The sequence below is a fragment of the Colossoma macropomum genome, unplaced genomic scaffold (assembly GCF_904425465.1).
Source record: "Colossoma macropomum unplaced genomic scaffold, Colossoma_macropomum, whole genome shotgun sequence".
NCBI classification, from domain to species: Eukaryota; Metazoa; Chordata; class Actinopteri; order Characiformes; family Serrasalmidae; genus Colossoma; species Colossoma macropomum.
Window position 1 is genome coordinate 12,395,342 of NW_023494803.1, and position 14,354 is coordinate 12,409,695.

General features: G+C 42.2%; 2 protein-coding genes across 2 annotated transcripts in view; both read left to right on the forward strand.

Annotated features, from left to right (window-relative positions):
* Nucleotides 1-53: 53 nt before the first annotated feature.
* The window catches only part of LOC118823547 (cathepsin L1-like), a 105,277-nt gene continuing 90,976 nt past the window's right edge, over nt 54-14,354 (forward strand). The window contains exon 1 of the mRNA XM_036593238.1: nt 54-113. The gene's annotated coding sequence lies outside the window, so the exon portion shown is untranslated. The remainder of the gene's footprint in view (nt 114-14,354) is intronic.
* Nucleotides 4,672-9,660, forward strand: LOC118823869 (cathepsin L1-like). Its single transcript, XM_036593713.1, has 4 exons — nt 4,672-5,010; nt 5,922-6,084; nt 6,944-7,052; nt 9,561-9,660. Exons 1-4 carry the CDS (start codon nt 4,672-4,674, stop codon nt 9,658-9,660), a joined length of 711 nt encoding a protein of 236 aa, XP_036449606.1.

Consider the following 14,354-nt stretch of genomic DNA (forward strand, 5'->3'; position numbering starts at 1 on the left):
TACTCTGTGCAGAATGAGGGTTTTGCTTGCTGTCACTGCTCTTGTGGGTGTGGCCGGTGCAGCCAGTGTCTCTGTGGAGGATCTGGAGTTCAACGCCTGGAAACAGAAGTTTGGTGAGAAATTTACATGAAATCTGCTTCTGTATAACAAAATCTCCACCTCCATTAACAACTCTCCATTGGACAGAAGTATTAGACTAAAATCACATATATCATTTAGAATAGCCGAAAATATCTGAAGGAATTGGATTTTAAAGTCTATTTATTTGAGCAGTAAGTGTTTATTTGTTTGGTGTTTATTTGTTTGCTTTGTTTGTATAGAACCACAAACACCCAAAAACCCTTTCCATGATTAAAGGGTTCTCTACATGGTGAAATCGTTCTTCAGATTGATGTAGAATGTGTTGTATATGGTTCTATATAATGCCAGGAAGGGTTCTGCTATTGTGATGATGTCAAGCTTGTAACAAAGAAGAACACATTTTAATGCTATAAAGAACCATTTTCAAAAGGGTTCTATATAGCACTGTCTACTGCACATTCTCCATTAATCTGAAGAACACTTTCACCATGCAGAGAACTCTTTAATCATAATCAGGCTTCTTTGGGTGTTCATGGTTCTATATAAAACCATTTTTCTTCACTAAAGAACCCTTGAAGGACCATCTTTTTTAAGAATGTACTGAAACAACATGCAGGAATCCAAACAATCCTTTCAGCAAGGCGGAAAATAAGTTACAAAGAGCCAGCAAAATATCAAACGCTGGTCAAAACAACCACTGATAGGACTAAACTGTTTCTTTCATGATGTGATCTGGACCACATGGGCTTGAAAGACATGCAGTTCATTTCAGAGGAGGTTTTAGGATTTTTGTGCTCAGCATGTCTCATAAACAACATCATAAAAAAGCAAAAGAAAAGAAGAGTAAAAACACTAATTGTCACAGACAATAAACACTAATTGTAACAGAAAATGAGAAAATGTATCAAAAACAGATGTTTTCCCACTAAGGTCCTTACTAAATTCCTCTGCACATTTTCTCTCAACATTTTATTTGTAGTTTTTATATATTCTAAACAGTCTTTCACTGAAACTCTTCTTTCATAAAACCAAACAAAAACCTATATTTTAAGCAAAAAAGGTGAAGCTAAAACAAAACATTCTGTTTGTATCATTGTGTGCCCTGATAAACGCTGTTAGAGCTCTGCAGGGCTCGGCCAAATATCAGCTATATTATTACACTTACAGCATTGAGCTCAGGTTGGATTTAAGCTGCTGTATTTGTCAAAAACTTCCAGTGTCCAGCTACTTTTAACGTAGATGAGCTGATATGTTATATGTAGTGCTTATTTACCATGGACATTATAATCTGAGCTCAGAAGCCAAAATTTTTTAATCAACACAAAACACCAGAAATATCTAGAAATTCAAATGAACGCTGTCAGGGTTTGAGGAAAGCAAACTTTTCTGACAGATGGTGGAGTTTATTTAGCATGTGATACCATGGAGACTGGGTGGGCGTGGCCTGCTGTAGCATGCCTTTCCATAGACCACTGAAGTTTTGTATCATTTTGTAGTTGGCATTAGGCCCATATTTGGACACTGGGTCTAAGTTAAATTTTTCTATGGCAAAAATGAAAGGGGTTTTTCCAGAAATCACCTCTATCGCGCCACATAGTACATAAAAATGTTCAGAACCACATGCATTTTGTCTTGTGTAAATATTCCTCCCATATATCACTGGATCCTCTGAATTATGAGGTTGGTAAAAAGTCATGATGCTAACATTACTACATGCAAGCTAAAGTGGTCGTATCACTGGTTGCTTTTTCAATGATTACCAGAAGAGTATCAAAAGAGGTTAAAACCCTGAAAGTCACCAAAGTATGTGATGATAGTAGCAAATGTGCACTATATGGACAAAGCATTGGTACACCCCTCCTATTTATTGAGTTCAGTTGTTTCAGCCACACCCATTGCTAACAGGTGGATCAAATTAAGCACATAGCCTTGCAGTCTCCATAGACAAACACTAGTAGTAGAATGGGTCACACTGAAGAGCTCAGTGACTTTAAACATGGCACTGTCATAGGATGCCACCTCTGCCACAAGTTAGTGACATTTCTGCCCTGCTAGATCTGCCCCTGTCAACTGTAAGTACTATTATTATGAAATGGGAAGCACCTATGAGCAACAACAGCTCAGCCAGAATTGCATGTGTGTAGTGGGAACAGTTTGGGGAAGGCCCTTTTCTGTTCCAGCATGACTGAGCCCCAGTGCACAAAGCAAGCTCCATAAATGCATGGCTGGGTGAGTTTAGTGTGGGAAAACTTGACTGGCCCTCACAGAGCCCTGACCTCAACCCCATCAAACACCTTTGGGATGAACTAGAGTGGAGACTGTGAGCCAGACCCTCTCGTCCAGCATCAGTGTCTGACCTCACAAATGCTCTTCTGGATGAACGGTTAAACATTCCCACAGACACATTCCAAAATCTTGTAGAAAGCTTCCCGGAAGAGTGGAAGCTGTTATAGCTGCAAAGTTGTGCCAACTCCATATTAATGCCAGTGGACTTAGAGTGGGATTCATAAAAGCTCCTGTAGGTGTGATGTGTAGGTGTCCCAATACTTTTGTCCATATTCTGTAGCTCTATCAGGTAACCCAGTCTCTTTGACGCTTTAAAGACCTCATAATTGAGAGGATCCAGTGATAGCTGAGAAAAAAAAAAATGATCAGCTTTGGAACATTTTTGATTACAAAAGGATGTGACAGAGGCAGTTTTTGAAAAGTTCATACATACATACATCATCTAAACCGCTTATCCTTCTGGGTCGCGGTGGGGTGCTGGAGCCTATCCCAGCTGTCATTGGGCGGAAGGCAGGATACACCCTGGACAGGTCGCCAGTCTATCGCAGGGCAGACAGACAGACATACACATTCACTCACACACTCACACCTAGGGGCAATTTACCATGTCCAATTGGCCTGACTGCATGTTTTTGGACTGTGGGAGGAAACCGGAGTACCCAGAGGAAACCCACGCAGACACGGGGAGAACAGGCCAACTCCACACAGAAATGACCCTGGTCACCCGACTCGGAATCGAACCCAGGCCATTCTTGCTGTGAGGCAACAGCGCTACCCACTGCGCCACCATGCCGCCCTAAAAAGGTCATCATAGATAAAATCTTTTTAGATCCAGATTTCCCTATATGGGTTTAAGAGCATAGCACCAACCACAAAATGATGACATGACTTCAGTGGTCTATTGGCTGAACGGGCTGTAGGCTCAACTTGAGGTGCATTCAAAAGACTTGCACACACTAAATGCGGATTCCCCATGAAATACATTCTTGAAAATGATGGTTCTTTGAGGGTTCTTTAGTAAAGAAAATGGTTCTATACAGAACCATGAACAATCAACGAACCCTTTGCATGATTAAAGGGTTCTTTGCATGATGAAATGGTTCTTGAAATTGATGGAGAATGTGTTGTATATGGTTCTATAGAACCTTTTTTGAAAAAGGTTCTATATAGCATCAAAAGGGTTCTTCTATCATTGCAGGCTTGACATAGTAACTATAGAAGAATCCTTTTTGCTGCCATATCGAACCTTTTTCAAAAAGGTTCTATATAGAACCATCTACAGCATGTTCTCCATCAATCTGAAGAACCTGAAACTTTTACTTTTTTACTCGCAGCTTACACTTTTTCGTGATGTGTTCAGGCCCATTTCCTCCTCAGCATAAAAAAATGTTTCCTCTTAGGTGAGAGTTATGGTTCAGTTGAAGAAGAGTCTCAGCGCAAGATCATCTGGCTGGACAATCGTAAGTTGGTCCTGGAGCAGAATATCCTGGCTGACCAGGGCCTCAATAGCTACAGACTCGGCATGAACCGCTTTGCAGATATGGTGAGATCTTACATACACAGTTCACTGAATCTTTTCTTCAGCTCTGTTTATTATGTGCTGTTCAGTAAACATTCTTGACATCTGGATTGTCACAATCCTCTCACCATCTTCTTCTCCAACAGGACAATCAGGAGTACCAGCAGATGTTTAAGGGCTGCCTGGGATCGTTCAATGAGTCAGAGATTGAGAGTGAAACTACATTCCTTCAACAGGAAGAGGGTGCTGCTCGGCCCAGGAATGTGGACTGGAGGGCTTGGGGCTATGTGACCAGAGTTAAGGACCAAAGTCACTGTGGCTCCTACTGGGTCTTCAGTGCGGTGAGTTACAGAAGGACAGGTAGAGGGAGAAACTGGATGGAGAGATTAATTGAAGTAGCAGTGAGTGGTAAGGCCAAAAAAGTGTGACAGTGCAAGTAAACCTACCTTTTGAGCTGGTTATTTGTAGCACGACATGTGCTACCCGGGCTCAAGGAGGACGCTGGAGGCAGGGTTCAGTGTTGCAGCAGCCATTTTTTATTTCCCAAATAAACACAAAGCAAACAAAACCAAATAATCAAAGCTCTGCTAAGCTGGCCACTTTTCAGTGGCTTTCAACGAACTAGAATTTTCAGTCTTTTTACTCAAGCTTTTCAGCTCCTCAGTTCTCTGCTGCTGCTTGTCCCTCTCTCTCTTGCTCTGTTCCCTCTCAGCTCTTTTAAAGGGCGGTCACGCTGCCAGCCAGATCAGCATCAGCTGGCTCTCATTAAGGGCACCTGAGCCGAGATGGAACGAGAGCTCACTGCTCTGCCTCCCCGTCACTGCCCCCAACTTGCAGCTCGGCCGCCTGGGTCGAACGTGATGTGTAGTAAAGCGGCCTCACTGTGTATCAGGGGGCGGGGCTCGGGCAGCGGACCTCGGGACTCGTTTGTGCCTCTTATGGCCGGCACCATCGTCCTCCTCCTCCCCTCGGCGGAGCTCGGGCTTTGCGCTCCACCCCCTCCACACTCTCCCTGCCCTCTTCGCCGAGGTATGTCGCCGCTGGGTGTTCCGGGCCCCGCCTTCCTGCCGGCTCTCATGCCCGTCATTGTCGGGGCCCGGAGGGCGGGCACATGCCACATTGTTGTACTGGGATATCCCTTCAGTTTTTAATTAGACCCATCTTTAAGAACCAAAAGTCAATCTGATATATTTTTTATTCTGCAGGAAAAGCTAGAACATGAAATTCAGATATTAGTCTCTTACACTGCTTATTGATATTCAGATTGGGTCTTATAGAAAGATTTGGTCATTGATTCCTACAGAATTGAAATAGCGAGGTGTTCAAAATAGTCAGCCAAGAGTGGCTCAGCAGACTCAGACTGTGGTGTTTGTTTATGTCATCTTTCTCTCTCAGACGGGGGCACTAGAGGGTCAAGACAAAGAAGCTGGTGCGCTTAAGTGAACAACAGCTGGTGGACTGCTCCGGGAGTTATTGAAACCGTGGCCGTCAAGGTGGTTGGCCGCACTGGGCCTTCAAGTACATCAAGTCCAGTGGAGGCCTGGAGACAGCGTACACTTATCCATATCAGGCCAAGGTGAGGCTTCAGTGGTTAATAATGCCAAAAGTTTAATTAAAAATAAATAAATTTGTCCGTATACCAAATGTAGTTGATCAGCTAAGATATCGTAATTGTCTGAAATTTGCTTCTTTAGTTTTGCATTAGAGCTACAAATATAATGGAGTTACGAAGGTATGAAAGCCAACTGTATGCCCATTAGCATGGTGCTAACCACATAAATTATGTCCATACATTTTTGCCCATTTTTATAACAGTTTAGCAATCAGCTTTGTGAGGCATGCAGTCTGCGCAGTGCTAATTGGTGGAGTCTTAGTTGTTAGCCTTTCAGCTCCAGTGAAATTTTTTATTTTGGCACAGTTCATCTACATTTGGGGTGAAGGGAAAATTTTGGAAATTTGATTTTTTGAAAGTATCTTTTTGAACTTTGAACCAGAGAGTTAGCAATCCATCCTGATTGTTTCCATCTCTCCTCAGGAAGGGCGGTGCAAGTTTAAAAATTGGAGAGCTTGGGCTAAGTGCTCCGGCTATAGAAAGGGGCAGCACACAGAACGCGCTCTGAGGAACGCTGTGGCCACAATTGGACCTATTTCTGTAGCTATAGATGTCTCCCGACACAGCTTCCAGTTCTACAAGTCAGGTAATCCTCAGAAAAACAGTCCTGCATAGACTCTTGACCATATTCTGTCTTTGTCGAGGCATATTTGAAGAAATTGACCACTTGCAACATAGTGATTTTCTCAATCACAAATGTCTCTAAACATTTCTTCCTCTGTCAAAAAAAGGAAGAACACTTCAGAATAAATGTGCTGTGAGAACGGCGGTGGCAAGAAATCGGAATGCTTAGTGTAAGAAATGGTGGAAAGGTGTCAGAGAGGAGCGTACAATGCCTGACTCACACTATCCTGATCATCTGGAGCTGTTTTAATTTAATTTCATTTATTTTAATTCCTGAAAGTGAAAATGTTTTGGAAGATCAAACTCACAGCTTGTTGTGAAAACTACTAACAGGCAGACTTACACTGAATATTAAGATCTGTTAACTAATTAGTTAACTTTTCTTAGCTTAGTGGCTGACAGTTACCAGATTAAAGAGGACTGTAGAGCGCTCACATTTGGGATTAAAAGCATTATGTATCAAGATAAATATCAATGCACTCATACACATGCCGTTCTTTATATTGATTTGTTAAAGTTTGCTGACAAACCTCACATTAAAGACGGTGAGTCCTTCTCAGTACCCAATGTACATTGCTCATTGATTATTTAGCATTAGGTCATCTGAAGCTTTTGCTGCTAAGACCTCCTTCTTATTAGACATGAAAATCTGCTCCTTTACCATCCAGATGCCTAATGTATTTGCCTAAATTAATATTAACATGGTTTCCAGAATCCATTTTTGTCACTCAAATGATGTATGTCTGATCTGAATATCAAGCCAGTTTATTTTTGAATGATAAAATGTTTCTCCTTTGGGTGCCTCTAACCTCAATTTGCAGGTGTGTATGATGAGCCAGCCTGCAGCAGCACTAAGGTGACTCATGCTGTCCTGGTTGTTGGTTACGGCACTGACAGATGTGGAAAGGACTACTGGCTGGTCAAGAACAGGTAAACTTCACAAAGACAATTCCTGATCACATTACTGTCAGGGACACAGTAGGGAAGGGGTCGGCAACATTCGGCTCAGGAGCCGCATGTGGCTCTTTTACTGCCCTGTTGTGGATCCACAGTAGAATTAGATTTTTAGGTAAAAATAAAATAATCATCCTTTGCAGTAAAATAAAGCTCTGGTGATTGTTCAAACACAGTTTTAACAATAAATAGTCTTAAATGCTAGACACAATACAGACAACAATCTTGTCTAGCTAGTAGCTAACGAAAAGGCAAAGAGAGAGATTTAAGATGAATGTTGATAATTCAAATGGACTTATGAACGCTTTTTACAATGAGTCATGATTTTTTCCTATTTAAGCGTTAGCAGGGTAAAACTCAATTCTGCTCCATATAACTACTGCATAAGTGATGGCAAAATGTTATAGTATTGTACAATAATGCTCAAACACTGAGCTACAACAGCGATATTTTAGATTTCCTGCACTATCATGACAAACAGCGAGATAAAGTAGTGGATAGGAGCACTGATTTAACTGTAAACAGAGCTAAATGCTGTTTGTGTGTGATAGCCTTGTTTTTACTGCAGTCTCTGTGTCTTTGTACAGTGTGTGAGTTCTGTAATATTTCTGTTTAAAAAAGAAAGAAGAACTTTTATATGTAGTATGAATTTGATAGACTCTGTATATATTAAGCTAGCTATGCTGGCCAGAAGTCATTGCTAACAACAGCTATCCCAAACTGGATTACCCAGCTAACATCAAGCAGCTTTCTGCATCACCAGTGAATTTTCTACGTTAAAAAACTAATGCAGGCAATAAACAGTCAACGAAATAATTCTTACATAATCAGCTTGATTCAAACAGCTAATGTTCGCTGACACATCAGAGACCTTACATAGATGGCTCTTCCCAGATTACAAACAACTAGCTAGCTATGTCAGAAAATGGAAATCAGAATGTCACAGCATTACCTCAATGCTAAGATACAAGTTAGATGGGGGTGACATTTTTGATTGAGCACTGAAAGGTGGATGCTATCTGAAGTATTGCTTCAGAAATTGCAATGAAACTAAAAGAATGATGCTGTTTGGCAGATCGCTAACATAGCTAGCCAGCTAGCTTTAAACTTTGCTACTCATATGAAGCTGGTGTTCCTGCTAATGACCTCATTTAGACTCTCTTCTAGCTTAGGCTAGGCTAGCAGGCTACAGGCGTTAATTAGCTAGCCTACCATAAGCTAAAAGAGAGTTTAAATGAGGTCTGTCAAATAGACTCTACATATAAATCAGAAATCACTGGCATGCTGTAAATATGTCACACGTTAGCCAGCTGGTGCCAGCAGCTAATGAAAACTAGATCCTTGTTTGGGAATACAGCTACAGTTAGCAATGGCTTCTAGCATACATCTAAACAATGTCTGCCAAATTCATGCTACATATAAAAGTTCTTCTTTCTTTTGAAATCAGAAATAATGCAGAAATGGCTGCTGTACAAAGACAGAGAGACTATTTGATGTGAGGCAGCTGCACGGCTACACCACACATACAGCATATTAGCTCTCTTTAAAGTTAAGTCAGCGCTTCCATCCACTTTCTATTCTCACTATTTGCACGAAAACTAAGACATGTCTGTTGTAGCCCAGTGTGTGAGCATTATAGTACATTACTATAACATTTAGTCATCACCTCTGCAGTAGTTATATGGAACGGAAGTTAGTTTTACCCTGTTAACGCTTAAAGTAGCAGGAAGTAATCACAACTCCTGGTGAAATAGGCCCATTTGTGTTTATAATCACTCCCGCTGGTTTCCTGATACATTTAATCTACCACAAGAAACTGTCAAACATCATATAGTCATGAAGCTGAAATCAGCTTCTCATTCGCCAGCTTCTTGTTCAAATTTTCTTCTTACATCTTAAATGGTGCCTGAAACAGCAGAATGTAACTGCTGCCTCATCTAAGATGTAAAATTCGAACAAGAAGTTGGCATATGAGAAACGACTTCAGCCTCGCAAAAAGTCGAACGTTGAGAGACATTTTACAAGAGACAACTTTTGTGGAACAGTTTCCTGCCGGAGGTACGAGAAAGCAGCTATAGCTGAGCTAAATATTAAAGCAGAGCAAAGTATGTCTGCATTTTTGTTTATATTAATGTTATTTGTTTAGTCTATACTAGTACCTTAACACAATCTGAGACATATTTACAGCCAAGATGGTAAAATGGACATAACAAGTTGTGGCTCCCAAGGTAGTTTGATTTTTGTTGAAAGGACTAAATGGCTCTTCTCAACATTTGGGTTGCGACCCCTGCAGAAAGAGAAAATAATTTAGTCAGGAGACAAAGATGAGTATCCAACATTTACTTTGCAGCTGGATAGTTAACTGGGGTGTTTACACTGTGTGTATGAAGCATAAATAAATGTGCAGCATAGTCTGGAAGAGTATTGTGCTTTAATAAGAAGGCAAAAATAAATACCCAACACTGACAGTAATTTGTTTTGCAGCTGGGGTACTGGGTGGGGTGATAAAGGCTACATCAAGATGTCCAGAAACAAGAGGAACCAGTGTGGTATTGCCTCATATGCTTACTACTCTGTGGTTTAAAGGTATAACTTCATTAAAGTTGTCAGTCCTCATCCACACAGATCTACACTGTTGAGTTCAGCTCCAGCTTCCTGTTTCAGACGCTGAAGAAAATGTAATGCAGATGTAGTGTGCATTACATTTTAATGGCCACTGAAAATCTAATTACTAGTGCTGTTTTTTCATGTCACTGTAGCTGTGCACAATTGCTATTGTGACGGAAAAATATTTTATAGTTAGTCACATTCCTTGTAACAGTTTGAATTGTGTATAGAAGGAGTTTTAGTGATTCCAGTTGAATCTGAACTTTGCAGGTCAGCTCTCTGTGAAAGACTGAGAAGGAAGTTCAGTCTTAGAAGTTGGTTGATCATTTTCTGAAGTAAAACTGAGTGGTGGTCAGTCCATTGTTCAGCTTCTTTGTTTGATGTGTCTGTCTCCTTTTCTCAGTGAGGTCTTCTTGACAGCTACACATCCCTTTCAGACCCACAGCGCTGAGTTGTCTTCTCACAGTGGAAGCATGGACAGAAACACTTGTGGATGTTTTTTAGATCTGAAGCAGTTTGACTTTCTCCTCTCTCTCAAAGATGAAAGCTTTAAGAGCTGTTTAACTGATGGGGGCAGTTTTGGTGTCTACCAGATCTTCCAGGTGGTTGTTAGGAGTCACATTTTCTCTGGAGCTTTTAATCACTTTTTGCACTCCAGTTTTGGGAACTTCACTGTTTTTTTTTCAATGATTGACAATTGCTCAGTATTGGAACTTTATAATACTTCTTATATTAAGAAACAGCCCTGCCTGTTAGCTACATTAGCAACATACTAAAGAACTAAAGAGAGAAAGCATGTCTTGGCTGATCGGCTACATTTGGGGTGGGGGTGTTCGTGCAAACTTTCATTTTAAACTTTGAACCAGGATACTAGCCATCCATCAGCTTCCTGATTGTTCCCGTCTCTTTCCAGGACGGTACGTGGTGGTTTTATTCACAGTATATTATGGCTACCTGCTGTGACTACAATTTCTTGACCAGTGGAGATGAGCATAGTCTGCAGATAGCTGTAGCCACAATCGGACCTATTTCTGTATCCATAGACACTTCCAAAGACAGCTTTAAGCACTATACAACAGGTAACACTTATAAACAAACCTTCACTATACATACATCATATATATATATATATATATATATATATATATATATATATATATATATATATACATATATATATATATATATATATATATATATATATATATAATGCACTGGCACTTTTAATCATAACAGTAGTAAGAGCATTTTGATGCGAAGCAAGTTTCACAAGAAAGTACATCAAATGCCCTCCATTTACTTTTGGTATAGACTAGGGCATCGATACCAATACTGGTATAAGGTATTCAGTCCAATACCTTACTGATTCACTTTACTCATAAAAATGCACCGATACCAACATCCAATTCCACCTTATACCATGTGACATAAGCCAGCTGTATGTTACCGTGTTAATGAACAAACAACTCAAGCTGGCAGTGAACAAGAGTCTGCTTACACAGGGAAGTGTTACTGACTCCATGGCAGTCAGAAAGAAAGCCACTACTGTCTTTAAACATTTTGCCTTAGCATCAAATTCCCACCAGGAATTCACTGTTTGATTTCCAGTCATTTTTAAACATATACAAACACAATCACCACTTCCTCAATATAGTTAGAGACATGTAGGCTAGCAAAATGGAGGCAAAAAAGTTAACAATTGCAGTAACAAAGTCCTTGTATGCCTACTTCACTCTGAAGGAACAGAACTGCAAGGTAAAAACATGTCAATCAGACCATGATTTTTCATACAGTGTAAGTATAGAAATCGAAAGCTTTGTCTGTACACAATGATCTTTTCGCATATGCTGTGAGTCACCAAAGAATAAAACAAGATTTCTAAAATCACACAGTGTATGCCTTCTTTAGTGGGCACTCGACTACAGCTCAACCAGCCAAACTAACTCCAGCAACTTGAACAGTGAGCTATTCATTGCTAATCATACAAGAACAGGTGTAACAAGTTAATACTCAGGACAGAGAGTGGTGATTGGAGCGAGATAGAGGTCTGAGGATCATGTGATCCCCCTGGGGATTCTGAGAAGCGGAGTCCCTAGAGACCTCTGAGCCCAAGGGCTGCGTGACAGTACCCCTCCAAAGAGTCCGGGGTGGCCTCGGAATGAGGCCGGCCATAACGACTACCATGCCCCCAACTGGAGGCCTGAACAGGAGCAGACCCAAAGCTGCCCACTGGCACTGGACAGAAGGGGTCCATCTACGACGGCCCCTAAGACGAGCAGGGAGCGAGATGGAAAGTGCTTTCTGTGGTTGACCTCTGGGACGAGGAGCAGGTTTAGTGGGATGCTGACTATGAAAATCAGCAATCAGACCAGGATCCAGAATGTCTCGAGCTGACACCCAACACTGCTCTGATGCGTCTCTTCCCAGAACTTCTCGCTCCTAGTCATCCAGGTGTAGACTGCTGGAACATCTGTTGTCACACCTGTCCAGGGCGCTATAGAAGGTTGATATCTCAGAACACATTGGAAATGAGTGAGTCCTATACCTGAGCTGATGAGTGAGTTTTGGGCCACCTCTGCCCACAAGAGAAACCTGGACCAATCTGATGCGTTATTGAAAAGAAAAATCTTAGAAATTGTCCTAGTTCCTGATTAACTCGTTCACACTGTCCATTGGATTGTGGCTGATAGCTGGATGTTAAGCTGACAGAGACCCCTATGTGATCAAAAAAGGCTAACCATACTTTGGAAGTAAACTGAGGACCCCTATCAGACAGAATGTCCTCAGGGATGCCAAAATAACGAAAAACCCAGTGAAACAAAGTCTCGGCTGTCTGAAAAGCAGTAGGGAGTGATGGAAAGGGGATGAATCTAACACCATGTGAAAATCTATTGAGAATTGTGGTAAAGCTTTGAGATTCAGGCAGATCGGTGATGAAGTCTAATGCTATATAGGACCAGGGTCGTATGGGCACAGGCAAAGGAATGAGTTTATTAGTGGGCAATGTCTTGGGAGTTTTGCATTGAGAACATATAGAGCAGGAAGATACAAATGAATGAGAGAGGAATGTGCTCATGTAATGAGTCTATCACGGAACTGGACTGGGACATACAGCTTTTCAGGAGGACACTGACTGGGTACTTGGCTATTCTTTAATGCCCCTTCGATCTCATCATCTATCTCCCAACATACAGATGCTATGTTCACATGCGGAGGAAGAATGGGTTTGTTCTTAGACTAATCTATTTCCACTGTGGCCTCTTGATATATTCTAAAAAGGGCATCAGCCTTAGTATTTCTACATAAGTGATTGTAACAACTCTAACTTTGGGTGGAGGAAAGATGCTGGGGGCAGGTGTGAAGACGGAGAGCTTTCTTTTATTATTATTTATACACAATGCAAAACACTCGGCTTTTCAGCCCACAAAGTAAGACAAGACACTCGCTGGAACTTTTCAGGCCTTTCTTTTCTTTTTTCTTTCTTTCTGGTTTAGCTCAGCTCAGCTCAGTTCAGTTCAGTTCAGCTCAGCTCAGTTCCGTTCAGCTCAGCTCTCACGCCTTCATAGGTCTCCTTCTCTCTCTGGGCTCTGCCACCTACTGAAGGAAGAGATGACTATAAGTAGGCTGGCAGAAACAAGGCCCAGGTGAACATAATCAGCTACTTAGCCCGCTGGTTTAGCTAGACCAGCTTCTCCGTCCCGCATTCGACGCTCGGCCATGCCCCCTTCTCCACATACCCCCACCGCCCGACGCAGGCTGGGCAGCTGTCCGGCCAACACCACACTTAGTCTCCCGAGGCATTAATTTTCGACTTATGTACAGCACAGGGCGATCCCTCCCCCCTCCACCACCTGGGACAAAACGGCCCCCCGTCCTCTGTCTGACGCGTCCGTCTGCAAGATAAAAGGGAGTCAGTCAGGCGAATGCAGCAGTGGGCTCCCACAGAGAGCTGCCTTAACACGATTCACAGCCTTTTGGCACTGCTCCATCCACTGGACCGGATCTGGTGCTCCCTTTTCAGTGAGATCAGTCAGCGGGCTGGTGACATCCGAATAATTAGGTATGAACCTAGGATAATAGCCAGCCAGCCCCAGGAACCATCTCACCTCCTTTTTGGTCTTGGGTCTCGGACAGGTGGCAATTGCCGCTGTCTTATCAATTTGGGGATGCACACTTCTTTGGGTTAGCCGTAAGCCCTGCCCGTCTCAGCAATCTCAGAACCGCCCTCAAATGTTACACGTGCTGCTGCCAATCATTGCTATATATGATAATGTCATCTAAATAGGCAGTGGCATAAGCACAGTGGGGTTGGAGAATTCTATCCATGAGTCGCTGAAACATGGCTGGTGCTCCAAATAACCCGAAAGGGAGGGTGATGAATTGGTGTAACCCAAACGGAGTGGAGAAAGCCGTTTTTTCTCAGGATACTGGAGGCAAGGGGATCTGCCAGTAGCCCTTGGTCAAATCCGGTGTCGAGTGAAAACGAGCAGCACCTAACCGATCGAGCAGTTCATCAATGCCCATCCAATGCTGCGCATCGAATTTAGACACCGCATTGACTTTTCTGTAGTCCACACAGAAATGAACAGTCCCGTCAGGCTTGGGGACAAGCACCACGGGGCTGCTCCAATCACTGTGAGACTCTTCAGGAGGAGATGACCAGCACCACCA

Excerpts from the sequence above, each read along its gene's own strand:
- LOC118823869 (XM_036593713.1), top strand. The coding sequence starts at position 4,672 with ATGGAACGAGAGCTCACTGCTCTGCCTCCCCGTCACTGCCCCCAACTT. Across the intron at positions 5,011-5,921 it reads CGGGCACATGCCACATTGTT|GAAGGGCGGTGCAAGTTTAA; the intron begins GTACTGGGATAT and ends ATCTCTCCTCAG. Across the intron at positions 7,053-9,560 it reads TACTGGCTGGTCAAGAACAG|CTGGGGTACTGGGTGGGGTG; the intron begins GTAAACTTCACA and ends TTTGTTTTGCAG.